General features: G+C 35.6%; 2 protein-coding genes across 2 annotated transcripts; both read right to left on the bottom strand.

Annotated features, from left to right (window-relative positions):
- Positions 1-232: 232 nt before the first annotated feature.
- On the bottom strand, positions 233-1,493 carry LOC143566569 (uncharacterized). The gene is made up of 2 exons (XM_077053237.1): positions 684-1,493; positions 233-571 (listed from the first exon to the last, which is right to left on the bottom strand). The coding sequence occupies exons 1-2, from the start codon at positions 1,491-1,493 to the stop codon at positions 233-235; spliced, it is 1,149 nt and encodes a 382-aa protein (XP_076909352.1).
- A 15,143-nt stretch (positions 1,494-16,636) lies between these two features.
- LOC143566562 (WPP domain-interacting protein 2-like) lies at positions 16,637-18,910 on the bottom strand. The gene is made up of 2 exons (XM_077053230.1): positions 18,072-18,910; positions 16,637-17,138 (listed from the first exon to the last, which is right to left on the bottom strand). Exons 1-2 carry the CDS (start codon positions 18,904-18,906, stop codon positions 16,720-16,722), a joined length of 1,254 nt encoding a protein of 417 aa, XP_076909345.1. The 5' UTR covers positions 18,907-18,910; the 3' UTR covers positions 16,637-16,719.
- Positions 18,911-27,964: the final 9,054 nt, after the last annotated feature.

Raw genomic sequence — 27,964 nt, 5'->3', positions numbered from 1 at the left:
CTCGTTTGCTTCCCGACAAAACAAGGTTCACACAACTTGTTTTCATTGGTAACATCACGCATTCCTTCAACCATATCCCTCCTAGCCATTAGCTTTATTGACTCAAAGTTCAAGTGGCCAAGCCTGGCATGCCACAACCAACTTGTTTCTTCAATTCGACTAAGTAAGCAAACCGGTTTACCAATCTTTAAATGTATCCGGTATAGCCGATTAGGGGAACGAGTCACCTTCATCAATAACCTACCTTGCCATCATACATCGTAAGGTAGTTATCTTTTATATGAATATCACACCCGTGTTCTGAGGCTTGACCGAGACTAACAATATTGTTTCGAAGACTCGGAATAAAATAAACATCTGTTAGCAAACGATGTTCACCACTTTTGGCCTCATATAAAATCGACCCCTTACCGCTTATATCAACATAAGAGTGATCACCAAACTTAACCTTTCCCGTGACACGATTGTTAAGTTCAGAAAAGAAAGACATGTTACCCGTCATGTGGTTACTTGCACCGTTGTCTAGGTACCAATCATCACCATCTTTGGACTCGTAGTTTCCGGGTATAACCTTCTTTTCATTCAAGGAACACTCTTCATCATCATAAACAGAGAAGGGTCCAACTTTGCTTCACCTTGAAGTTTCTCTTCATCATAAACTCATCACATCGATAACAGTGAACCTTTGAGAGGTCCCGGGTTTTGCCCTTATGTTCACAGTTTTCCCGGTTCATGTTGTTTTCTTGATGACCTCGGTTTTGACCCGACCCTCGACTACCTCGTCCTTGCCCTCCTCCACATCCACGTCCTCCACGAGTGGACTCACGATCATTGTACCGACTACTTGAGGATTCAGACTTTTGAAACATAAGCTTACCTTGGGTTTCGGAATGCATGCCTTTTTCCCGAATCCGCTCCTTGTATGCTTTTAAACGTCCCACCACGTCTTCAAACCCAACAGTTTTGAGATCCAAGTTTTGTTCAAGAGATGCAACACTTTGAATAAACTTCTTTCGGGGTAGACTTGAAAGGAACTTCTTGACCATCTTAGTTTCCTCGATCATCTCTCCTAAAATCGCCGCCTTCGACGCCGTACACGAGAGTTTCGCCACAAACTCATCAATGGTCTCCGTATCTTTCATCCTCATACCATCAAACTCGTTCATGAGAGTTTGCAATCTTGCCTCCTTAACCCAATCAGCCACCAGATTACGCGTCTTAATCGCGTTCCAAATCTCCTTGGCCGAATCAAGATTACCCACTTGCATGATTGTTGCTTCCGGGATCAACTGATAAATCAATGCAATCGCGATGTTGTTTTTATCATCATCGGTTGTACCCGAATCAATGGTATTCCAAACCTTATGCACGTTCAAGAGTACCTTCATTTGAATAGCACATACCTTGTAATTGGTAGAGGTAAGCATGGGACTTTGGAATGCATTCGGGTTCCCACTCCCGCCGCTCTTCTTCATTGTTTCTTTATCAGCCATCGTTCTTCCTTAAACTATAACCACGAAAAAATCGATCAACCTTGTTGAATAACAACAAAAAAAATAATAATAAAACAATCTTATTATTTTTGTTTCTTTGAACTCCACGTCGTCGGCAAGAGATATGAAACAAATTAACCTCCTTTGACTTTTATAACAAATCGACCAATCAAAGAATTAAATATTTTTCTTCTATTCAACTCAGAAACTCTCTTCTCACAATCGAACTTCGGTAATGGAGAGATGATTTTGGATCATATAATCAATCACAACGTTGATCGACTAACACAAAAGAGTTTAACCGGCTCTGATACCAATTCAAGAACGAATTGATAACGGAAACACAAACGAGCTCACAATATTTAGGGTAAGCCTCACGTATTATTATACTCAAGAAACTAGCATAAAACTTGAATACAATAATCCCTCTCATAATTCTATAACCCTAACATGGCTATGTATTTATAGGGAGACCCTAACTTGGCCAACAAGTAAAGACCAAATATAAAAGCCCAATTATAACCCCTTAAACCCATTACATCATTAATGAATTCCATAGGCCCAATAGGTCTAACCCGGTCACCTACACGTGACGGGCCTAATACGATGGAAATTACCAACATTGGGGGACTGTGACGGTGTGGGGGGTGTTACTGGTACGCGGTTATGATGGTGATGGCTGTGGATGGTAGTCATGGGGCCGGAAGTTGATGGACGGTTGAGATTATGGTGACAGATGAAGTGTTTGATGGTGGTGGGCGAGGATAGGGTGGTTGTGAAGTGATGTAAGATGGTGGTGGATGGTGGTGAGAGATATAAACGAGAGATGTCAGATGAGATGATTATGAATGAATTGATGGTGGGCAACCCCCACCGTCTTTGAACCTGTTGCTGTGCATCCACTCGGTCACTCCACACATACGCTCTCTTCCCGAGTTTCATTTAACAAGGGAAAGGAAAGGAAATGAAGGGATGGAAAAAAAATGTTGTGTTCCTGAGTTTCATTAAAGAAAGGAAAGAACAATAAGTGTGTTCCCGAGTTTCATTAAAGGAAAGAAAGCAAAGGAAATGAAAGGAAAATGGAGGGTTTTATAGTGTAAATTCTTTCTTTCCATTTTGGAAGGAATTGAATGGATGGAAAGGAAAATGAATGAAAGGAAAGGAAATGAATGGAAATGTTTTCATTTCCTTTCCTTCGTTAAGTGAGCTCGGGAACACAGCGATAGAGCTGGGGCTCTTGCCCCGGCGTGGCGCGACACGATGAATCCTGGGCCATATTTCAACTCCCCTGCGTGGAGGGGGTGGGGGTGGTTTAAATAATTTTTTAAGCACACTTAACAATTCAAATAAATATAATAAATATTAAATTCGTTTAGTGACCGGTTGTCCCTCGTCACCTCGTGAAAACCCGTCCGAATTAGAATTACATTAAAAACTTACATGGAACGCGGTTTTGGTGCTCAAATATTTTACGCCTCAAAGATATGAATCCATGCAAAACTAAAAACAAAACAAAACGAAACACACAAAACGAAATACACAAAACGAAAATAATACAAGTAAATATACAAACTCTACGCTCGGGAATTTCCCGACGCCTATCCCTATCAAGAAATCAAAGTAGGGATATCTAGGAGAAATACATGATGTTTCAACCAATGGCCGTTTACCTTCCATGATCGACCCTCGTAGTAAAAAATCTCAACTTCACCGTGCGGAAATGCTTCTTTCACCGTGTACGGACCAATCCATCTCAATCTAAGTTTACCTGGAAATAACTTCATATGGGAATTATAAATCAACATCTGATCCCCACACTTAAACTTTAAAACACTCCTCAGCTTCCGATCATGCAACACCTTTGTACGCTCTTTATAATTCCACAATCTCGCGTACGCTCATCTCTCAGCTCTTCTACTTCATGAATTTGGAGATACTGGTTCTTCGTGTCTTGGGTAATATCAAGATTGACAGATCTCAATGCCCAATACGCTTTATGCTCTAACTAAATAAACTGATGAAACGTTTTCTCATAAATCATCCTAAAGGGTGTGGTCCCAATAGGTGTTTTAAATGTTGTGCAGAAAGCCCATAGCGCTCCATCCAACTTGTTGGACTAGTCCTTACGGTTCTTGCCGATAGTTTTCTCTAGAATCCGATTATCCCCTCCGTTTGCGTTTTCCACTTGCCTCCTCGTCTGTGGGTGATAGGGGGTGGACAGACGATGGGTGATGCCATATCGCGCGAATGTATTGGTTCCCCTGAAAAGAAGGGAATGGACCCATCAAATTAATTCCCAAACATCGAAAATTTCACAAACCTAGATAGGGTTTTGGGGAATCTCATTCTGGAATGAGCTGTTTCCAGTGCGCTAACATGCATCACACTGTCTCATGAACTCGTGTGAGTCTTTGAAAACCGATGGCCAATAGAATCCAGAATCCAGAACTTTCTTAGCGGTGGAATGTAACATTTGTTACTTTTCAAACCCAAAAGCCCGACCCATTTTGAATTTTTGGTTTTTGTTTACACACACACACACACATATATATATACATTCGTTAACGTTTAGTTGAATTTGAACTTACACTCGTATTAGTTAAACCAACCTGATTTGTCATTTCAATGTATTCTGGTTTATCGTGAATCATTAATATTTCAATCTCGATTATTTACATTTATTGGTAGTTCATTTTCTATTCTTTTGTCCAATTAACGAAACTCCGGGATTTAGAGTGTTTATTAAAGTTAAACAATTTACCAAAAAAACGAGTATAATATAAAAATTATCCAAGTATTTAAACATTTGTTCCATATTTTATCACGTTTCAAAGTTCGGGATCCAATTCATAAATTTCCTTTTAATTTTCTAGTCTTAAAACATTTCAATGTATAAGGTTTTGAATGTAATTATGATTTAAATTATGTTTTAAGATAATTTAAGATAACTTGAAAGTTCAGGTTAGTTGTGTAAAATTTATTTAAATTAAAATACTTTATAAATCACCCAGCCCCCCCCCCCCCCACCCCCCCAAACCCCCCACCCCCAAATACCTTCACGTTTTTCTGACCAAAGCCGCCGCCGGTTAAGAGCGGCTCCGGCAACCATTAAAAATCCTCAAAACACTTATTAAAATGCAATTAAAAAATCGTAACAACTAAAAACCATAAGGTCAATGTATAATCATCGTTTATATTACGTTATAACAACTCGTAATGGCGGATTAAATCTCCGAAACCACCGGAAAATGGCCGGATTTTAAGCAAACGCAATTAACGACCATAAATCAATTAACGCTCCAATTGACATTATAAATAGGATCCAAACATGCTTCTAAACCCGTCCCCAACAACGATACACACTGATAATCTTTCTGAAATCCACATATAATCTTCAAAGTTCATTTTCCAGCGCGTGGTCGTTCACCATAAATCAAGAACTCTTAGAGGTAATTCTTATATGGCTTTGTTTCGTTTTCCATCAATTAACAAAACTCCTAACTCTAATTAATCAAACTTGGAACGGATTAAATGATTTAGAGACCTAGGGGTAGGAGGTTGAAGATGAACATGTTAAAATTAGTTTAAGTTATTTTGTTTCTGCTTTTTACCAAACAAACATACTAGTACAGTTGGTTGAGACTCTTGTGTGAGACCTAAGGGACCCGGGTTGGCCATTTATATTGCTATTTTTCTTGAAAACCATTCCTTTAAATATATTATACAAACTAAGTTTTTATAAATTATTATAGATTTAAATAAGATTCTTGTAAATTAAATAAAATTAATTATAAATCATATTCTATACTTTTTTTTCACTCCAAAACCAACTTTTCTCTTCGTTTTCTCGAAACCGATTAATATTATATTATATTCATTTCGTTAACTTTATTATATGCTAAAATATTTGTTTTTCGGGAATAAAAATTAGATCCTTAAAACCGGTGCTTCGTAGATATAATAAAATTCTCATGTTAATAATAAGTTATAAGTTGAAATAATATTTAAACAATATAAACGTTAATATTATAATTCAATTTCGTTAACTTTATAATTCTTTGGGCAATTTCATAGAATAGTAACCAAGTTTTAAAAGTGTTCCAATTAGGTCACTAAACTTTAAAAACTGTTCCAATTAACTCACTCACCATTCATATTTTATTAAATTAAAGTTTTAACATGTTTTTTTAGTTTTTCTCTTTTTTGTTTCATATAGAAAATATTTTTATCTTTCTTTTTTATGTTGACGTTGAGTGCCAACGTGGATTTTGTTTTTATTTTTTAATTTAAATATAATTAACATTTTTTTTAAATTGTTTAAATTTAACTACATATATTGAAAATTCCGGCTCCCATGTCTTATCCTCCATTTCTTTATTGACGTACAAAAAAATTGGTGAGACTCGATTTAGTGACCCGATTTAGGAAAAAATTGTATGAGTGACCTAATTGGAACACTTTAAAACTTGGTTACTATTCTATAAGATATTCCAATTCTTTTTTGCTAACTTTATAACACGCTAAATTGATGATTTTTCAAGATAAAATTTCCGATAAAATTCGTGCTTCGTATTCCCATATCAATATTGGATTATTAATCAAATAATATTAAAATAGTTCGTTAAAAACTCCATTAAAGTTAAATATAATATTATAATATAAAATACATTAAAATAACGCTTAACTCCTAAAACCAAAGTAATTCGACTTTTATAATCCCGTTAGTTAGATTTCGTTTTGTTTCAATTATAGTTCATGACGTTCAATCATTTCAGGTTCTTTAATGCACTATAGGTTTATATTTCAAGTTTATCGTTGATTCCGAGGTGAGTTTCTTGTACCCCCTTTTTAAACGTTTTACGTTTTGGGAGTAGCATGTATATATCCTACTCAAACAATTACTTAGTTACAATTCGCATTATGGACTTGTGTGTGTATTTGCTTACTTGTGTTGTACATTTATCCGAGTATGTTGGTTGTTACCAACTGGAAAGGACCTTGCTTGCGTTGTACGTTTATCTGAGTATGTTGGTTGTCCCTAACTAGAAAGGACCTTTCTTGCGTTCTGCGTTTATCCGTGTATGTTGGTTGTTACCAACTGTAACGCCCGTAAATTTCGTTAATCGGCTCGATCGTTTATAAATGTTTGTAAAAAAAAAGCCGGGGTTTCATCTTTCTAATTTGGAACCTTGTAATATGTTTTAAAAGTCTGTTTATCCATCCTTTTTCCCAAACATCCCCTCTCATAACTTAAAGTATTATATTAGTATGTAGCACCCGACATTTTCGTTTAACGGCATGCACGTTGTAGAGTTTGTATATTTATCGGGTTTGAACCGGCTTACTTCGGGGACCTCCTTGTCATACCCGTAAGTTGAATTAATTAACTTTCCACTCAAATTGTTCCACCTTTCTTATATGAGGGACTAGAATGTAACTTGTTGTTTTATTTCATAAAAGAAAAACCCTAGCCCCCTCCCTTTTGGCCGATCGCAAGAGAGCAGCAGCAGCAGGGGTTCTTTTTTCCTTTTTCCAGCCATAATCTAAGTACAAAACTCATATTCAAGGTTAGTCCAATGTTCCTACTAGTCTTCTATGCCTTAATTGATCATATTAACGCGCTTATTGGTCATTAGGGTTGAGTTTTGGTTAAAACGATTTATGACAGATTCGTACTCGTTTATTGTTCGGTCTGTAACTCGATGAAAATATATTTTTTTGGTCGATTCTTGTTTCTATGATGTTCTAATTTGAGTCTAGTTTCCAGAAAGGTATAATACGTAATTTTTGGACGAGATTTGAATGCTTTTTATGATTTTATAAGATCGAGTGTCAAAGATGATGCTGGATGACGGATTATGGTCTGTCTTCCTGACATCATAACCCTTTTTCGACAAGTCCAAATTGGTTGGTTCTACTTCTGGAAGTTAATATTTTGAGTGAGGAACCAAACCCAATTGGAATCGTTTCATTTGGCTGGGTAATGATTTTTATAAAAATAAAACCATTTTGTTGCGCACTGAAATAGCTGCACATACCTTTCTGTGTTGGAGGAATTTTTATGAGTTTGTGTCCACTAGAAAAATATAATAAAAATATTTTGATAAACCTAAGACATTTATTAAAGTCTGGTAAAAATTTAATAATTTATTTCAAAGGTTATCCTATGTAATTAAATGCATCTTCGCATGCTAAAATTTGCACGTTTTACTTGTTATTGATTGATAAGTTCGTTTTAGGCTTAACCGGTGGATGTTCAATTGTGTTCTTGTCGGGGCTGTTTGAAGTGAGTTTTACACCAACATCTTCCTAGGTATGTCTAGTATTACATACTTTAAAATCATGTCCTTTGGTGTTTGTTTGTTTGGTCAACTAGTTGTAGTTTGAAAGATTGTTTTCGGTTGGCTAGAATAGTGTTTTGTTGCGTTTAACACGAGGGATGAAGTAAGTGATGACCAATTCAGTTCGGATAGTTTCGGGTTAATGTACGGATTGAATTGGTTGTCGGTTACTCAAACGGGTCGGCACAACGCGCATTCGCGTTTATTGATTAGTCGGTGCGTTGTGCTTGTGGGTTACCGACCCATTTGACTCGTGTAGCGTCGTGTGGACTTGTTCGATGTGAATTTATCATATTGGGTTCGCACGGGGCTGAGTTGGATGTTAATTGCCTAAACGACTCTTAAACGCGCGTGTTAGTTTCACCTAGTGCTTCCGGGGGTAATTTGGGAATTCTTTACTCCCGGGAGTATCTAAGGGTCGTGTTGGTAAAATTAAGGCCCGGGGGCTGTTATGATTGAGTTTGATGAGGTCGAGGCTTTAGGTAACTCGAACCATGTTAGAACGCCTCGTAGGATAAACGAGTCGATTCGGTACCGTTAGTAATTATTGTTCGTAATCCGACAGGCTTTTGAGTTGTGTGAGTACTTAAGGGTCCTCTAGCCCGTTGTGATTGTGTGTCTCGTGTCAGGTGAGTTTCATGATGCCCTTTTAATCTTTTTACGTTTTGGGCTAGCATACACACCGTATTACAATTTTATCCGATTTACTCGTTACAACTATTTGGATGTTATTACATAGCCGTATTCGTATTTGTGCATTTATGAAACTATGTGTGGATTATATTCTATGCCTTAGGACATTTTAGACTCCTTTATGGTCTTATATTCCTTAAGGTTATATATATTATTTATGGTCTAGGCTCGAGGATACTATTAGGCCTAGTATTAATCCCTACATTATTCATTATTTATGGATTGAATGTGATGATATGGTTTGGTTGAATGTTTGAATTAGATGTTTGTAAGTGTGTATGTGAATGTGTATGTGTTGGTAAACTGTGACCGGGTCAAATATATTACTCGGGGAAGACCCGGGGTGAGGAGGCCAGTGTTGCATGTATATGTCCCGGCGGGTCAAATATGTTACTTGGGGAAGACCCGGGGTGAGGAGGTCTGTCGTTCTATTAAACCGTGGTCGGGTCAAATATATTACTTGGGGAAGACCCGGGGAGAGGAGGCCGTATCACGTGTTTGGGTATGTTAAGCCGTGACCGAGTCAAATATATTATTGGGGATGACCAGTGGTGAGGAGGCTCGTGTTGTGTGATTTTTGTTTTATTAAACTGTGACCGAGTCAAATATATTACTTGGGGATGACCCGGGGTGAGGAGGCTCGTGTTGCGTGATTTTTGTTTCATTAAACTATGACCGAGTCAAATATATTACTTGGGGATGACCCGGGGTGAGGAGGCTCGTGTTGCATGATTTTGTTGGTTTTTGTTAAACCGCGGCTGGGTCAAATATATTACTCGGGGAAGACCCGGGGTGAGGAGGCCCGTGTTGCGTGTTGATCAAGAAAAGATATTTATTGTTTTATTTATTTATGATTTGATCAAGAAGAGTTATTTATTATTTTATTGACTTATGATTTGACAAAGGAAAGTTATCTATCTATTTACTTACAATTTTCTCCTACATTTTATACCTATGGAGTTAAATTATTTAATGGATGTTACTTATTGAAAACTTGAACTCACTCAGCTCAAGCTGACTTTGTGTGTATGTTAGATTGACTTTCAGGTTGAGGATTGGGATTACCGCTTGGACGTGCTAGAGACTACTCGGACGGTTGAAGGCATATCTAGTTGAAGAATTAATAACGCAAACTGTTTCTTTTAATTTATTACTATAAGCATTTAAATTTTTGTTTTGGACACTATTCCCGGTTTTTGGGGATTTTGATGTTTATTATTCCGCTGTTTATTACTCTAAACTGATTTTAATAAGATGAACATGTTTGGTTTTAAATTTTTGAGAATTTTTGGATATGATTACCAACTATAGGATTCCTGAGGTTCGGGGTCTTACACCAACTGGAAAGGACCTTGCTTGCGTTGTTACACATATTCATAGAATTGTACGATTTCTTACGTATTTATATCAAGCTGTGTGATTCTCACCAACTACTTATTAGTTGACCTTTTATTTATATACATGTTAAAGGTACAATTATTAGAGGTTGAAGCAAAGGAGACACTAGAATTAGGTTACAAAAATAATGGACAAGTTGCTTCTGTTTTTCTTTTATTGAATGAATTTTGTTTATCTTAAACTTATGTACTTGAAGTTTTAAATGAATTTTTATGATACTATGGCCACTTAATAGTGTCAAACGTTTCCACTTAAGCCGGGGTGTTACATGGAAGACGGACCATGGTAGCTGTACAGTTAAAACCGCACGAAAATGCCTTGGAATATCACGGCCATATTCTTTACTCACACATCTCCTCAACTCTCGTTTGGCGCCTACACAAAAAAGATACGATGCATCCCATATGTAGTGGCTGGCATCTGTGAATAACCCTCTATTGATATGTCACGCCTTTGATAACCATTCTGCTGGGTAATTTTCAATGTCAAAGAACCACGGCAGACCGTCCTCTTCAGCACTCATCATCATCAACGACTCATGGGGAAACTTATACCCAATGGCGTCCTCTCTAATCTCCCCTCTCTTCGTATCTTTTAGACGTGATGTGTGATTCACAGCAACATTCTCAGCTTCCTTTTTATCATTGATTTCAATTTCAAGTTCGGAAAGCAATCAGACAAGGCTTGGCATCTTTCTTGGCGAAAAGGTATTGCAATGCCACATGATCAGGATAAAATGATGGTTTTGGACATCACGAGATAAGGGCGGAATTTATCGAACACGAAGACCACTTTTAGATCTCCTTCTCGGTAGTCGTGTAATTCTTCTGAGCATCATTGAGGGTCTTGCTCGTGTAGTAGATAGGATGGAAGTGCTTGTCCTTCCGCAGACCTAGAACAGCTTCGACTGCAAAATCACTGACATCGCACATGAGCTCGAAGGGTAAGCTATAGTCGGGTGCTACAAAGATAGGGGCGCTAACCAACTACCCCTTGAGATATTGAACGATGTCAGACAATCAGTATAAAAGTCGAATGCGATGTCCTTCTCTAGAAGGCATGTCATGGGCCGGGTGATCTTAAAAAAATCTTTGATGAACCTACGTTAAAAACCCGCATGCCCGAGAAAACTACGAACGGATTTCACACTAGTCGGTGGAGGAAGTTTGCTGATAGTGTCAATTTTGGCTATGTTCACCTCAATATCATCTCTCAAAATCTTGTGCCCGAGCACAATGCCTTCAGTCAACATGAAGTAGCACTTCTCCTAGTTCAGCATCAACTTCGTCTCTATGCTTCGCTTCATCATCCTCTCAAGATTAGAAAGGCATTGATTGAATGAGTCCCCGTATACTAAAAAATCATCAATGAAAACCTCCGTAAGTATTCTAGATCTCTGTCTAAGCTAATGAACACAATTACAAGCAATGAAACAGTAAAAAACTGATCTAATTATTTATTTGAATAGTATCACATTAATTGAATTCATATTTGAACTGCAATTCAATTAGTATTTTAGTATAAACAAATTAAGCAGCGGAAATCATAAAGTTAAATACGAGGTTTCATATAGAAAAACAACTTTGTATTAATCATACTCAAAAGATTACAATCTATTACTCCCCCTCAACCTTAGCTCATCATTCATTCACTGATTTTCTGGTACAAAACACACTCATTAGGTGAATGTTGCGATGTATGAAAAGTGTTAATGAAGAAAAGACTCTCTTCTTCATTGTATACATATGTTAAACAACCGATTAGCTAAAGGTGAAAGTGACATCTAACAAAACAGTTATAAACTATTGATGAACTAATTACAAATAACTGACTAAAGATAATCCTATGCTAACTACTGATCTTAACTAAAGTAACTAATATTTGTTCCATCAATTGTTAGACTTCAGCTGTTTGGATCTTCAATAGTTTGTAGATCAGTTGTTGAGTCTTCAGTTCATTCATATTAGTAGTCTTGTAATGTCTGATGTTTGGAGCAGCAATTTGCCAAACTTCATAATGGTGAACAACTGATGTCCGTATCATCAATTGTTTTGCTTTTTGCCATTAGTTCTTTGCTAGGTTCAACAATCTCCCCCCCTAAACTGATTATGCCAAACCATTTATTCTATTTACTCCATTGTATCATCTTGATAGTCTTCTTTGGGAAGAGTCATTGATAAACTTTATAAATTCAGTACCCTAACTATCATCTTCTTCCATCTAAAGTGGAAGGTCTATCAAACTCTGAAGAGAGCTTTCTTCCAACACTGGCACATCTTGCAGATTCACCCTTTTTGTAGTACCATAATCAAATTCATAAGTCACATAGGAGTTATTTTTAAATTTACTCCAATTAATAACTTTAGGATCTGGGTGGCTTTGTTCTGCAGCTGAAGCAATAGCCAATGTTGATAAAGTAGATGAAGAAGGCAACAAATTTATATCATATTCAAACCCCATCTTGGCGTCTTTGTGAATATCTTTAATGGCTTGAAGCTCTTCCTCTTCTCTAAGCTACCTTCTCTTAGCATATAATGCCAAGTTTCTTGCCTTAATCCTTTCTTGTGCAGAACTTGGGATCAGAGCAGTAGTTGAAGAAATTATTTGCTTTTAAGGGAGCTTGATTGTAGATAAAGCTTTTGGTTCATGGAACTTACTTGGGTTCTTCTTTCTTTCTTATACAAGATTATTGTAAAGCAACTCTTAGCTTATATATACCCCATCTAGCAGTCTCTCTTCTTGAATAAAAATTATCCTAAGCTAATTCCATCTTTCGTTTTTAGGATTTCTTTTATCCTTTTATTCAAAAGTCTTAGATTTCACCACATCCCATTCAGGTTAAGGATGATCCCGATTAGGGTCTTATTCATTGAGCTTTTCTATTTTTCCATATTCAGTTTGTAGTTCTTCTTATGTTCAACCTCTGAAGTTAGGGAGAGATACCTTGTACGTTGCATGCTCTTTTAGCCATAAGAGAGCTATCTTCTTAGCTTCCATCAATAATTGCTTGTCAGCTATTGGTCTTTCTGAAACAATCAGGCTTCTTTCATATGCCTATTGTTCAAGATCTCTTGTCCTTTTGATATAATCTTGCAGCTTCTTCATCAGACATGATCTGTGTTGCTTATGCCAAAGCGCTTGATGCCTCTTTCTCTTGATGAGTGATTAATTATTCAACATTCAAAGGCTTGAACTTTTTTGCAGGAGAAGATGGTGGTGAGTTATCATCATCTGGTAGAACCAGTATTCTTCTTTTGAAACTAATGTCAGAAGTCTTTGTTGACTAGGATTTGACTTCAAGGTTTCAACTACTTTTGGAATAGTAGTTGGTTCTTGTTTTACCTTTGGTGCAGCAACAGTCTTTGAAACTATTGTTAGTTCTTGTGGAGCACCAGTAGTTTGTACAGCAGCCACATTAGCAGTTTTGAAACTACTATTCTTGAATCAGTTGTTGGTATAACAGCTCCGTCGCCTTTTATTCTCTCCATCACCCGTTAACTTTCGATTACCAGTTAACCACCCACCATCGTCAGTATCCTCTTATGCATCAACCACCATCGTCATCAACATCAAATGTCCCTTTTTTGTTGGATTTCTCTTGAATCGCCATTATGAATTGTTCGTGAACATAAATGAATGTAAATGAACACAATTGAACAAAGGTAAACAAACACAATTTTTTAGGTTAGTCAAAAGTGGTTAGGTTTGGATATTAGTTTGGTGGGTCAACATCTAAATAAAATTAACATACAAAATGAAATTAAACCGCAAATGAGAACAAAACCAAATATGCGACTTTCCTGGCCGTTTGAGATGGTTGTGAATGTGAACTTATGCTTCAGCAATTCAAATCCTTCAATTCATTCATAGTCCAATGCACTATCCAAAACAAAATTACAATTTTATCTACCAAAACGTAGCTAATACGTTAAACTCTATTTTCTATGCCGCATGACCAAACAAACCAAACAAGACCATGCAAACGTATAAAAAAAATAAACAAACTAAACTTAATCTTCAACTACAAACATAACATACTTTATATATTTATATAGCCTTTAATTTTAATACAAACTATTGTTTACGTAAACATCTAAACACATTATACAAGAAAATTGTATAAAAAAACCTAAAGTAACCCGCGGGCTAAAAACTAGTTTAATATATATATATATCTCTTGAAATTCGTGCTGCACCCCATAAACTCAATCATCCTTCTGTGCACGGATACCTGCAACACACGAGAAACCGTAAATACATGCTATTCTTGACATATAAACAATACAATTTTGCATGATTTCTTTATCAAAATGGGTATTAAAATAGATGTGTTTTGCAACACATCAATTACAAAATGTAAAATGTTCATTAGCTTATATTGAAATTTAGATCTCAACATTTACGCTGTAACGAACGCAATTGATACGACTGAATTCATGTCGACTTGCCGTCGTAACACTTCGTTTTGCCGCCAGGGTCGCATCGACTCTCTGATGCAACGCTCGGGTTTTACCAACATCTGGTTTTTCCCGACCGAATAAACATAGTTTTAAATATGTTTTTTTATAATACGTTATAAACATAAAACAAAAATAAATGATTAAGTATAAATATTATACTTTTTAAGCAAATTATATAATCAATCCCTCACCCAATTAAGTTACATGATTAGTCCATCAAGTTTGAAAAGACTGGAATGCCCTTAATCTTAATAGAAAAGTTAACATAAATTAAAGTTAATACTCAAACTCGTTACAAAATTTAAAGCTTAGAAACCAAACGTGTTACTTTAAAATCTGATACCCAAAGGTGTTACTTTACTCAAACCTCAGGCACCGTTTGTGTAACTGTGTCTAAATTTTGCACGTAGTGGGTTTTCCATTAACCTAACAGGAATGATGTTATATATTGAAATATTTGAATTTATTACCACCAATCCTCTGATGAAAACTCGTTAATTTACACTGCTTAACATAAAAATGGTGAACCCCCCCAACAAGTGGAGGTGTGTGATTGATTCAGGAATTAAATACACACGCACATCCACATGCATATGCCTCATGCAGGGTTGTAGTTTTAAAGGGGACAAGGGTTGTAGTTTTAAAGGGGACAGGGTGACCCGGGTCATCGACAATTTTTCAATTCATAAGGTAAATTTTCGCGATTTCGTTTGAAAAATTTTTAGGTGTTGAGCCCGGTCACCCCTCATTGGCTTCGGTTAGGGATGAGATTTTTTCTCGATTACACTGTATCCGTCTATTCGATACGTGTACCCAGATTTACTGATTTAGGTACAAATACTTTCAGGTACATGCATGAGTACTCGGGTGCTGTTTAGAATATGTAGGGGCTTTTATTGGTTTACCAACACTCATGACTTAACTACCATGCTTTTTATCTTCAGGTGGTTCAAGGTTTCAAGCGGGCTTTGCAAAACCTAATTATCTTATATCTTCAATATTCCCATTGATCAGTAGAAAAATCTCATCCCTTGTTCCGGTCGATTATAAAAGGATTTTATATTAAGGTTGATTTGTTTCATTTTTAGTTTTGGTTGTATCATTACAGTTTTAGTTGTGGTATTACGGTTTTGGTATTAAAAATAATTGATTGTCGGTAGCGTACCTGTACCGATATATCGGTATCGATACCAAGTTTAGTGGAGATTTTTTTTTTAAAAAAAGAACAAAATGGTACCAAAGTGAGTACGGTACCTAAAGTATCCGTATATGTACCTTTACCGGTACCCTTACCTGTACCATAAAATTGGTACGGGTACCCAGATTTATTGATTTTCGGTTCGGATATGGGTACGGTACCTATCTCATCTCTTACTTTGGTCACCCCCATGAGTTAGCCTATGTTTCGCCACTAACATAACGCACGTTGCCACATTCATGAAATAGCCCTTGACACACCCATAAGTCCATAACGCCCTTCTGGAGCGTCCAATCCTGCTAATATAGCTTGGGGCGTTATACTGCTACACAGTTTTAACAATAGTAGCATTGGAATATATAAATGAGTGGTATAATTATACTATAGATTTGTTCAATTTTTGAACACTTTATTTAACTGTTTACAACTGAGTCACGCGTTTTTTTCACCCGCACTTAGGTCATCATGTATGCATTCATGCTCCTTAACTCCACGTAGACACCACATCATCTATTTTACACCATTTCACTCCACCTCGCCCTAAGGAATTTGTTTAACCACCCTTTACCTCTCACTATTTAATGTAAAATTGATTCTTAAATTACTATGTGTACGTGCACAGAATTTTAAAGGCCATTAGCATTTTAACCCACCTTGCTACATTGAACGCCCCTTAATCCATAAAGCGAGTGATATGCCACTCGTTAATCTTGCCAACTCAACTTTAACGCCCTGGGCTTTAAGATGTACCCCTAGGCCTTAACGGCATAAAAACCTTTATTAGAAGGATGTGAATGAACATTTTGCCTGTTTTTTTGTCAAATCCCTATCCCACACTACATTTAAGTTTACACCTTGACCCACTGAAGAACATATAAATCATGCATGTTAGCACTAAATGTAGCATTCACAACAAAAATGGCATTTGCAGATAAACACCATACTTGCAATAATACACACTTATATGTAACTATAACTTATAATGACACATTCAACAAAACAAAATTGATATATAGATTCCAGCTACAGAAGTCGTTTAACAAACGGGAAGATCAGCAACCGATCTATAATCTATCATAATCTAAACAAGTGGAAGTTGTACAATGATAATGCAAAAACAAACCCTCCAAACAAAATCAAGTGGGTATAACCTCCACCGTTTTCGATGAAAACTTTAAAACAATGATATATAACGCTACAAGAAGCAAAACCGACTGAATAATCAAACAATAAACATATCTCCATACCCTATTTTTCAGTTTCTTAGCATCTTCTTCCTCCGCAAGATTGGTTTGACCAATAGGGCCCGCCTTCAGGTTTTGGATTGTTTTCGATATTACTAGATATTCCACCTCGGCTGTGATTCTTTGTGTCATAAGTTCTTCATACTCTCTCTGTATTTCTGTAGAGTTTAAGGTGGATTCAAGTTCAGAGATCTTGGTGTTCTTGATCTCAAGTGCATTGAAAGCTTCCTCGAGCTTGCTTTGCAAATCAGCAGCGTTGTTATGACTAGATGATATATCCTCTTTACCAACCGCCCTCAACTTTTGAACTTCTGCTAAGAAATTGGCATTGTTAATACAAAACACCAATACCTTATTCATTTCTCTCTGCTCTTTTATCGGTTGTTAATATAGTTTCTCGCCATTGTGTGTTATCAGTAGTTTACTGCTTTTATTTATGATATCGTTTGTTTTTTTGTTGTTTTAATTCCTCACGCCCACACTTTACGTTGCACATATATTATTATACTACATGTCAAGATAGAGGAAAAGTTTGTTCCCAAACTACCCTTCCTAGACTCTACCAGCTGAGTGGGACTTTACTAGTGACGTTTGCTTGTCGGTTTGTAATACAAAACATGAAGCAATTTCATATATACCACCTATAAACTTGAAAAGCAAATATACCATTTATGCCCTTACAAAGTATTTAAAAAGATCAAATATACCCAATTCACTTAAAACGATTTAATAAGTGACCATTTTACCCTCATTTCTCAAAAACTTCAAAATTCAATATATACCCGTATGTAACTTAAAATTTTTTTTCTAGTTGCCCACCTTTTGCTTAAAATCCTTTTTACCCATTTTCAACTTTTTTTAAGTTTTACTCATAAACAATAGTTACTCAAAACATCAGATAGTTTATCGTTACATTATCATGCAATTATACCTGGTTCGGTTATCTGATTCAAACTACAAATTCAACTTTTCAATTATCTGCCGTCGAGAGAACAAAAGAGGTGAGACAATGGTTCGGTTCACTTGCTTATCGTAATGTCGACCAACATCCAAATAAAAAAAAGGGTTTAAGATGGAAAGGGGTAGAAATGGTCATTAAGTAAAAATTCGTTAAAGTTGGGTATATATGATATTTTTAGTTTTGGTTGTGTCTATTTGAAATTATTCAAGTTTGTAAGAGTATATATGATATTAATCCTAACAATGTAATTTATAACATAGAGAGCATGTGAAAGGAACATTACCTCTCTCGAGTGCTTCTTGAGCCAAATGAAGCGGTACGAACGCTTCAGCCAAAGGATCGCGATCACCGGACCCCACACGATCATCAATCTTTTCTTTCTTAACCTCCCAAGAATTCTCACCATCTAAATCTTCTTCAAATGAAACATTTTCATCACCATCACGGTTCTTGCTAAATGCAGTTTGCGACAAATAGTTCGAAGCATCACCATCCCGAGCATCATCGCTATCTTCGTCGTAGTTTCCCGACAGACCATTCAACATACCATTGCTGTTCACAGAATTAGCACCCTGCAAGAACACAAAGTTCGAGCTTCGGGAGTCCGATTCCAAGCTCGAAATCGAGTTTTCCTTCTTGAGTTTCGACCCTCTAGACTTTTTAACATCCGGACCTTTTTCCTGTTGATCACCCTTTTGCGCCAAACCGTCCGAACCCTTCAAACTCGGATTAAACAAATCCCGATTCCCTCTCGGAGCACTAGCTCCCGTGGACGACCTACTATTTTCGGAATCCGCCCTAGACCCAAAATCATTCCCCTTTCTTAAACCCAAATCCCCGTAAACATTAATATGATCCAACGCATTACCGATAATATTAGACATCGCATTTGTCGATGAGCTCGACCCTTCACTCGGTTTCACTCCACCCGGTAAACCCACCATACCCCTTTTCTTATTATTATCAAAATTATTATTATTCGATTCCTTACCCGATTCGCGGTGTATCCTCCGCCACTTCCTCAACCCCCTCCCCTTAGTTGCCGGCACCGGCGACGGTGACGGCGAATCTCCGGCGACGGCGTTATCTTTCACTTTACTAACACTTTCTAAATCCATAACTAAACCCAACTCGCCTATAATAATAATCAAACTATACCCTTAATTATTTAGATCAAATTACTGAAATTGAATCAAGAACTGTGATCTGGGTATACTGAATCGAGAATTGAAGCTGAAAGTCGATCGGATTTGATTTCAATAGCGTACCTTGTGAATGATGGATCGAAGATCAGAGGTTTGATTTGGGGGAATTGGAAAACCCTAACTTGAAGCTGGACGTGGATGTTTATAGCGATGAAAATTATGATGAAAATAAAAATAAATAATAATGATAATGATAAATATAATAATAAAAGAAATAATGAAAGATGGAATAAATATGTGGAGAAAGTACCAGGGGCACATTGAAGGTACAGTTGGTACATGTACATCTTGCATTATTAGCAGTACTTTCTTTTGGATCCACCATCTACTGCTTGAGTTTGTTAAAAATAGAAATTTTAAATGGTCAATGTGCAAATTGAATAGAAAATTTAGTTTTGTAAATTGAATTGGAAAAATAGGTTGATCAACTATGTTAAATCGTGAAAGAAAGTGGTTAGAAAGAGACTTGGTATTTCGTATGACCCACGTTTGATTTATGTTTTCGTTATTTAGGGTATGTTTGGTTGGAGGTAATGGAATGAATGGGGAATGGAATGGGAGAAAGAATGGAATGAACAAGAGAAAGAAATGGATTATTATCCTTCCTTTGTTTTGTTTGGTTAACCTATGGGATTGAAATGAATTATTACGTTATTTTGTTTGGTATCTGATGAGGCCTAAAATATACATAAAATTATATAAATATTTCCTGCATGTTGAATAGTTTTTAGGTTAATAATTACTTTTAATGAATTCATATTTGAAATTTAAAAAGCTTAAGGGTAAATGAAGTAAAATATGAATTTTATCATATCACAATAAATAATTTGAATGATAATTAATCAAGTTGTAATTTTGGTAAAAATCTCATGAGTTTTCAAAGAAAATTAATTAAATGAGGAAACAAATAATATTGTAATATTTCTAATTATTTCATAAAGTGATTTAATCATAAAACCAATGAAGATATATTACTTATTCTATTTATGTCTATATAATCAGGCACAGTTAAGAATTAAAATATCATATGGCTTGATATTATTTACATGGCGATGTGCTTCACTTCCAGAATCTTCCACGATTTTTAGGGTTTGGGTTTGATATTTTTCTATTTAAAGACCCCTAAACTCAACCTTAATCATAACCTGAATAACTTGAAGACCCTAGACGGCTTGGACGAATTTGGGAGCTCAAGAGGAGATATTTCCGAGGGTTTGAAGGCTAGGAATCAGCCGGCGACGTGCTTATCATCCAAGGACAAAGACCACGGGTTTGATCGCCTTTAATCTTCCGTTCTTATTTATTTTTGTCATGAATTCCTTTATTATTGTTTTGTTTTATTTTATGATGCTAGGCTAAACATTATAGACTGCCTAGGCTTATGATGAACCTATTGTGACGTTGTGTTTTTATTTGGGATTTATTTATCTTTATGGTTTTTATGATTTAGTAACAGGTTTAATCATATTAAATTGATGCATATGGATATTTAGGATTGTTTGATTAATTGTTATTATTCCATAGTTGCATAGATTATTGTTTGTCATTATGATAGGTTGCTATTAGGTCATCTACTTTGTGTTTTTAACTATTTTATGATTGATATGCATTAAGATCATAGGAATAATAATTATTAATTAATTAAACCTAAGTGTACTGCTAACCTAAATAACTGTAAGGTGCTAGGTTATTGATAGATCTTTATTATTTAATCTTGCTAGATTTATTTCTTCGTAAGGAGTCCGTGTAGGTTTGATTATTTATTATTGTCTATTGAATCAATTAAATATATTAAATTGCCTTTGATTTCCGCGCTTTAAGGTAGGATTCGTATAAATCAACTAAGTCATAAATAATTAAGTGACCGTAAAGAAACTTGATTTTTAATACTGGTGTGCCTTAAAACTTATTAGAAACTCATAGGTGTCTCTTGAGAAGGGTCAGAGGTCCTGTTTGGGTTTTCTCTTATGTGTCTATTTTACGATCCCAGTTCATAACTTAATATTTTCCCGGTTAATTCATAACTGAAATTTAGGGATTCTAGCCTAGGTAGTTTTCTCATCATCATATTATTTACTCAAACTTGAATTTTCGTTTACTTTACTTATTTTCCTTAATTAGTTTTAATTTAGTATTTTAAACAAACCCCCCCCCCCTTTACAAACAAATAGTCGTGTCAGTAGTTGAGTCTAATTAGCTAGTTAACGTAGTTTAAAGAGTCTCATGGGTTCGATATCCGGACTTACTTAGCTTTACTAGAGTCAATCGGTTCACTTGCAGGTTAGTAGTTTAGTCGAGTTTTAAAGAGTCTAGAGTATTACTTAGTGTTTAGATTAGCGTAATTTAGTTAATAATTATTAGACTACTTCAAGCACATCAGTATTAAAAAAAAATTATATAAATGAAATAAAAATAATAAAACACTCCTACTCAAAATAATTTTTTAACAAAAAAAAACACTACACTGGCGACGGTGGTGGTGTTAGCTCCGGCGACGAAAATAGTGTTGCCAGTGGCGACGGCGGTGGTGGGGGTGGCGGTTTCAAGCGGTGGTAGCATTGATAGTGATGGAGATGGTAGGGTGGAGGCAGTGGCAACGTTTGGGGTGGTTACAGCGACGATGGTGGCAACGGCGGTGGCGGTGATTACGATGGTGGTAAGGTGGTGGCGACGGTGGCGGTCAGCTGTTGGTGGTGGCGACGGTGGTGGTCAGCTGTTGGTGTTAAGTGGTGTTGTTGAGAAAGTAGGGTGAAGGGGGAATGGAATGAAAAAAAAAAGAAGGGAGGGGGTGGGTAAGAATGAATGGTTTTGATGGAATGAGATTCCATGTGTAATGGATGATTCTATTCCATTGAGCAACCAAATACAACTTTTTTCATTCCAACGCAATGAATCATTCCATTCCCCCTATCATTGCTGCATACCAAACGCTACCTTAGTTTTCGTGGCACCAAGTGATGATGGGAGACTAGGTGAGTAGATGTGATATAATCCAAATACCACAAAGGGCCTGATTCAAAAGAGAGACCCGTAAGCCGAACCGTTATGAAGATTAAAAAGATTTAGATGGATCTTCTTCAAATATATAAAGAATCTTATTTCTTGATCTGCAAGTTATTTTATTTTAAGGGGCAACTTCATAGAATAGTAAACAATTTTCAAAAGTGTTCTAATTAGGTCACTCAGCTTAAAAAAGTGTTCCAATTAAGTCACTCAACTTTCATATTTATTAAATTAGAGGTTTTAATATGTTTTTGTAGCATTTTCCTTTTTTGTTTCACATATGAAATTTTTTATCTTTTTTTTTAAGTTGACGCTGAGCGGCGACGTGGATTTTATTTTATTTTTAAAATTTAATATAATTAACGTTTTTTTATTTTTTTTTTAAATTTAACTACATATATTGAAAATTCTGACATCCTCATCTTATCCTCCATTTCTTTCTTAGGGCACAAAAAAATTGGCGAGGCTCGATTTAAAGATTTAGTGACCCAATTTGGGAAAAATATGCATGAGTGACATTTAAACATTTTGGAGGCTGTATGCATACTCAATAAAGAAGATAAAAGATGAATGGGATATGTTTTATATATGAAAGTATATGTATAAACTAATAGTAAATATACTTAACCCTTTTTATGTTAAGTTGTTTAAAGAATGTGAGCAAATCATGACGTGGACATCTGGGGGATCGTAGTATATTATTCTTGCCATATCATGAATACTCGTGGGCAGTATTCAAGTGCTTATACTATAGATAGATGTTCCTTTTATGGATATGAGTAGACGTCCCTTTTATGAATGTGTATATATGTTCCATTTATGGACGTAATAGTGTGTTGTTAAGGGAAAGAAAGCACGAGCACACACAATAAAGGACTAAAAGCCTATATTGTGTTTACGGCACGTGTTGTTATGATATGTGGCCTAGTTATAGATATAAGGTATGTCTGATAGAATAATATGTGTGTAATGTGGTCTAGTTATGGATACTATGGTAAGGTGGTCCAGTTATGGATACTATGGTAAGATGGTCTAGTTATGGATAGAAAGGATAATGTGGACTGTTATGGATACTACAGTAAGATGTCCAGTTATGGATACAAAGAGTAATGTGGTACAGCTATGGATAATACAGTAAGATGGTCTAGTTATGGATACCATGACTAGTGGTCCAAATAGGGATATTAAGTGTGGTAGTTAATAAATACGTATGTGTATGTTGTATGATTGCATAGTATGGTAGTAAATGAATGTATATACATATGTTGTGTGATTGTTGGTTCAGCTATAGATACTAGTAGAATAAATAGCGTATGTGAATGGTGTGCATGCTCCGTTATACATGAAGAAGGCAAGGGTAAGAACGTAAATGAATGTGCAAGAATAGATGGGCTCGATTATGAGCAAGAAAAGAGGGCTCGGTTATGAGCAAGAATGGGAAGCTTGGTTATGAGCAAGAATAGATGGCTTCGTTATGAGCAAGAATATAAGGCTCGGTTGGAGCAAGCATGTATGAACCTAGTTATGGAATTATTGATAGACCGATATAGTACAAGTAATAATGAATGAGAAATGTTATGTTATCTTATTATCACACCCCGACTAGCACAATGCGGAAGCGTAAAACGAGAATGTAACAGACACCTCTAGTATCAACAACATTGTTTATAAAGAAACATTACAAACTATTTTACATTGTATTACATTTCATTGTTCTATCATTGTTTCACAGTCTAGGTGATACAAACAAAACTAGTTCGTTAACTATATGATCTTACTACTAGCACCCTTGCTTCTATTCACATAGCATTAACCACACACCTTGGGCAACTAACAGATCACCAAATCATTCCGATTTAGGTACACCTAAAAAGCAGTTTAAAACGGGTCAACTACTAGAGTTGGTGAGTTTCACGAGTTTCAAGAAAACAGTTATGAATATTCGCAAGTTAACACTTGTAATCATGATATAAATATGTATGTATGTAAATGATGTAATTATGCTAAGCTATAGTGAAGCCTTAACTATTTGTGCTGCGTGCATCCATTTTCCACGCCCAATCAACCACTGTGGCCCCCTTTCCGCCCACAATATGCCCGAAATAGCTATGTCTAACACTACATAGCGTGTTGTATAATTATGGTCATGTGCAAACAGGGTAAAGTCTCAGCAACACATGTCGGCTCCGTTTGGGTTTGTCAAACCAATAGTACTATTCACAAGCCACCGGCTCGAAGTTAATCATTGTGTTAGTGGGGACTTTCGTGTGTTAGCACTTAGATAATTCACATCAATACATGTTTCAGGTATGTATATGTAATCAAACATGCTTTTCACCCCAAAAGTTCGTAAAACAGTTTAGAAGTGGGGTTATGAAACTCACTGTTTAGTAGATAATCAGTAGCACGTCGGTTCGAGGTTTGTGTAACTTGTAATCAAGGTTTCCTATAATCAATATTATAATAATATTAATATTTTAATATTATTATAATCTCAATACTAAACTAGGCTGTATAACTAATCTGGGTATAGTTGGAACGCCCAGAAAGTGGCAATAGGCTTAGATTGTGATGTTGTTCAATGTTTAGTACTTAAAACCGAACTTGGCTCAGATTCCCATTTTCCCAGCTGGGCCAATTTGTTCGTTTACGCGTTCAGAAAAACAGTTATGGGGAAATAAGCTTGGGTAAATGTGTTGGTTAATAAAATGATTAAGTTATAAAGAAAGATCACATATTGGGGTCCCGGATTAGCTACGAGGCCCGTTTCCGTTTATTCAGTTTGATTTGAGAAAAAACGCGCACAATCTATCCAGATTGTTCAGGTTTCTCATAGAAAGGTTCATTTTTACTTAATTATTACAAAAATATAATTTTTGATCGCTCTTGGTGTTTTGACATTCCCGCAGGTTCTTTAGTCGCGAACTTGCCGGTTTTTATAAAAACTGAATTTGTTTAATCTTTAAATTAGCATAAAACCGTTAATCATTAAAATATGAAAATTTAGCCACTTATCAATTAAAATATGTAGATTTTTATAAAAATATTTCTGGAATTATTTACTGATTTATTAATTTATAAAAATTCATTTTATCAGATATACTTCGCCTGAAAATCGTTCGTTTCTCCCAAACAATTTCCAAAAATTCCACAAAAACTCCTGAATACTCAAATTATTTTCTAAGACAACCTGTATCAATTCCAGAATGTAAAAAGCTCGTGCAATAGTCTTTTCGGCTCAAATTCGGCTATAAAAATTCACACGAACGCATATGCACAAAACAGCCTTAAACTTCTCCAAATGATCCCAAAATTCATATGTTATCAAAATACATTAAATCTGAGTTCCCAGAAAAATTTCATAATTTTTGAAGCATTTTAACTATATTTCCCCATTAAACGTCCCAATTCGGTAATAAATTCGCCAAATATTCTCGGATGGTCAAAAAATTACCAAATTTGAACAGAGACTCAATGACATGGTCCCTAATGTGCCTGAAAAATTTCAAGGCCTAATAATATGCACATCACAACGTTAACCTAAACAGCCCGTAAGCGAGTGTTTCGGCATTACCTTAGCGGTTTTGGTTCGTTTCCGCCTTTCAAATCAACTTTTCAAGCTCTTGTGCTCCTATGTAGGCTAGATACAAGTCCTATATCAAAAACCAAGCAATTTTTCATCAACATAACAGCCCTTAACTTAAGGTTTCGGTTAGTGCACAAAAACGAACTTTTGAACCGTAAAAATGCTGTTTCAACCCTTTAATCCGTGTTTATGGCAAAAAAAACTATCAAACCAGGTTCCTTACCATGTGTATGATCAAAACATGTTTATAGACCATTTTTAGGATTTTTACATGGCTAGGAATGATTTTTGGCAATCAAACTATGTTTATTTGGTATTAATCAATGTTAAACAAGTGTAAAAGTAGCTTATTTAAGTGTTTCTTGAGAGTTTGGCTGGAGAATTTGATGGAGATCATTTTAGATGTGTAAAATATCTAACACCTTGGTTATAAAAAAAAAGATACCCTTGGGGGGGGGGGGGTTCTTGATTGCGACCGGAAGCCCATAGGCCCCCCCCCCCTTTGGCTTATTTTTGGCCCATTAACTAATTTTATAGGCCCAAGTGTGAAAGCCCAACCCAAATTTAGTTCGGGTTTGGTTTTTGGCGCGAAAAACTTATCGGGTGCGTCAAACAGTGCGAAAACGAGTGTTTTCGGCTAGTTTTGTGTAAATTTATAAAAACATACTATATGTTTGCAAAAATCAAAAATATTTTCACGGATCACTTAAAACATTTCAAATAAGTGTTTGGTAAATCTTTTTCGGCTTAACGGATGACACAATGCTTGGTTTGTAACTATCTTTCGCGCTTAAATCTGTAGCGGGTAGTTAAACGAGCATGTTTTCGTTTAACTTGTTTGCTATCAAACTAAGGCCATATTACTAATATTTTAGCTTATATTAGACGTATATCACTTATAGATGCCCCCCCGGGTTATCTGGGTCATAACCCGACCCGTTCGGTTAATCGTTTGTTTGCTACGCTAAAAGCGTTTATTTGTTTAATCGGTAAATACATACTGAGGTGTACCTTGTTTTGGCTCAAATGTCACACTTATGTACTGATGTTCAAAAGATAAGATTTATCTACAAATTGTATTATATGAAAAAAAATGTTAGAGCTCACTCAGCGTGTAGCTGACTTTTAGTATGTATGCAGGTATTGTTGATGAGATGGCTAGCTTGAGGCGCGTACGAGGCTATCCATATTAAAGACTAGTTAGCGAAATAAGTTGTTATGTAAAAAGTTTTAGTTTTCGCTGTAAATTGTATGTGCTTCTGCTGTGTTGAACTGAGTTTATGATTAAATCCAATGCCAAAATGGGGCACCTGGTTCTGAGGCCTTACAATTTTAGTCTCACTTGAGATATGGGGATAAACTAAGATGGAAAAAAAATTAACTATTCAAAGATTAAAAAAATAAAAAATAAGCACTTAAAGCCGCCGCCATTAACATTTTTTTTATCTATATTTAAATCTTGTGTCTTTTTGTGTATATCAAATAACAATTTATTTTATTCATATAAGTTAACCAAACAAAACAAAGTAAAGATAGTAACTTATTTTATTCTTTTCTCCATTTTATTCTTTCGTTCATTACATATTGTCTTCGGCCCATTATTACATTAACATACACCAAACAGACTCTTAATTGTTGGATTGTATGCTTTTTTAATGTAACTACATTAAATGTTTTCTCAATAATAAATGTAATAATCTAAGCTAAGTTACTAACATTAATAGTCCATATATGTAGTAACGCATTTGTCGGATTTACAATTTCTTTTAAAATTAAGGATTTGATTTTCACATTTTTTTTTGAAACCTTATTATGTTGTTACTAATCTAATCTAATCTAACTTTACTAACAAAAGAAAATAATGAGGATGATGTGGCAATCCCACATTCATTCTTGGTATAATCTCTCTTCTCATTCATTCTACCTATCCATGGGTTATGGGCAAAACCATTTTGTTAAATGTGTTATAATTTACTTTCTAATCTTTACCTCATTCATATCTATCCATAGGTCATGGGTTAAAATAATTTTGACAAAAGGGTTATAATGTTCTAATTCTTCATTTTATTTATCCTACATATCCATGGGTCATGGGTCAAAACAATTTTGACAGATAGGTTATAATTTCCTTTCTAATTTTCTAATCTCTCATCTCATTCATTATAATTATCCATGGGTAATGAGTAGTGACGGAGCCAGAATTTTTTTCTTATGCGTTCGGAAATTGTTTAGTACTTGATTTTTTTCTAGCGTTAAAGTTTTCGGGCCCGAATAGGTCGGGTCGATTATTGGGGCCGATAAATAAAATACAATATCACTATCATAACAAAAATATATCGTTAAGAATCAATAAAGTACAAAATCATTTTAAATAAAAAGATA

The sequence above is a fragment of the Bidens hawaiensis genome, unplaced genomic scaffold (genome assembly GCF_021521415.1).
Source record: "Bidens hawaiensis isolate Kalapana, Puna unplaced genomic scaffold, B.hawaiensis_p1.1 tig00022913_1, whole genome shotgun sequence".
NCBI classification, from domain to species: Eukaryota; Viridiplantae; Streptophyta; class Magnoliopsida; order Asterales; family Asteraceae; genus Bidens; species Bidens hawaiensis.
This window is presented reverse-complemented; position numbering and strand designations above follow the sequence as displayed.

Coding starts and splice junctions, on each gene's coding strand:
- LOC143566562 (XM_077053230.1), bottom strand. CDS start 18,906: ATGGATTTAGAAAGTGTTAGTAAAGTGAAAGATAACGCCGTCGCCGGA. Junction 17,139..18,071: donor TCAAGAAGCACTCGAGAGAG/GTAATGTTCCTT, acceptor ATTTCTTAGCAG/AAGTTCAAAAGTTGAGGGCG.
- LOC143566569 (XM_077053237.1), bottom strand. CDS start 1,493: ATGGCTGATAAAGAAACAATGAAGAAGAGCGGCGGGAGTGGGAACCCG. Junction 572..683: donor AAACCCGGGACCTCTCAAAG/GTTCACTGTTAT, acceptor AATGAAAAGAAG/GTTATACCCGGAAACTACGA.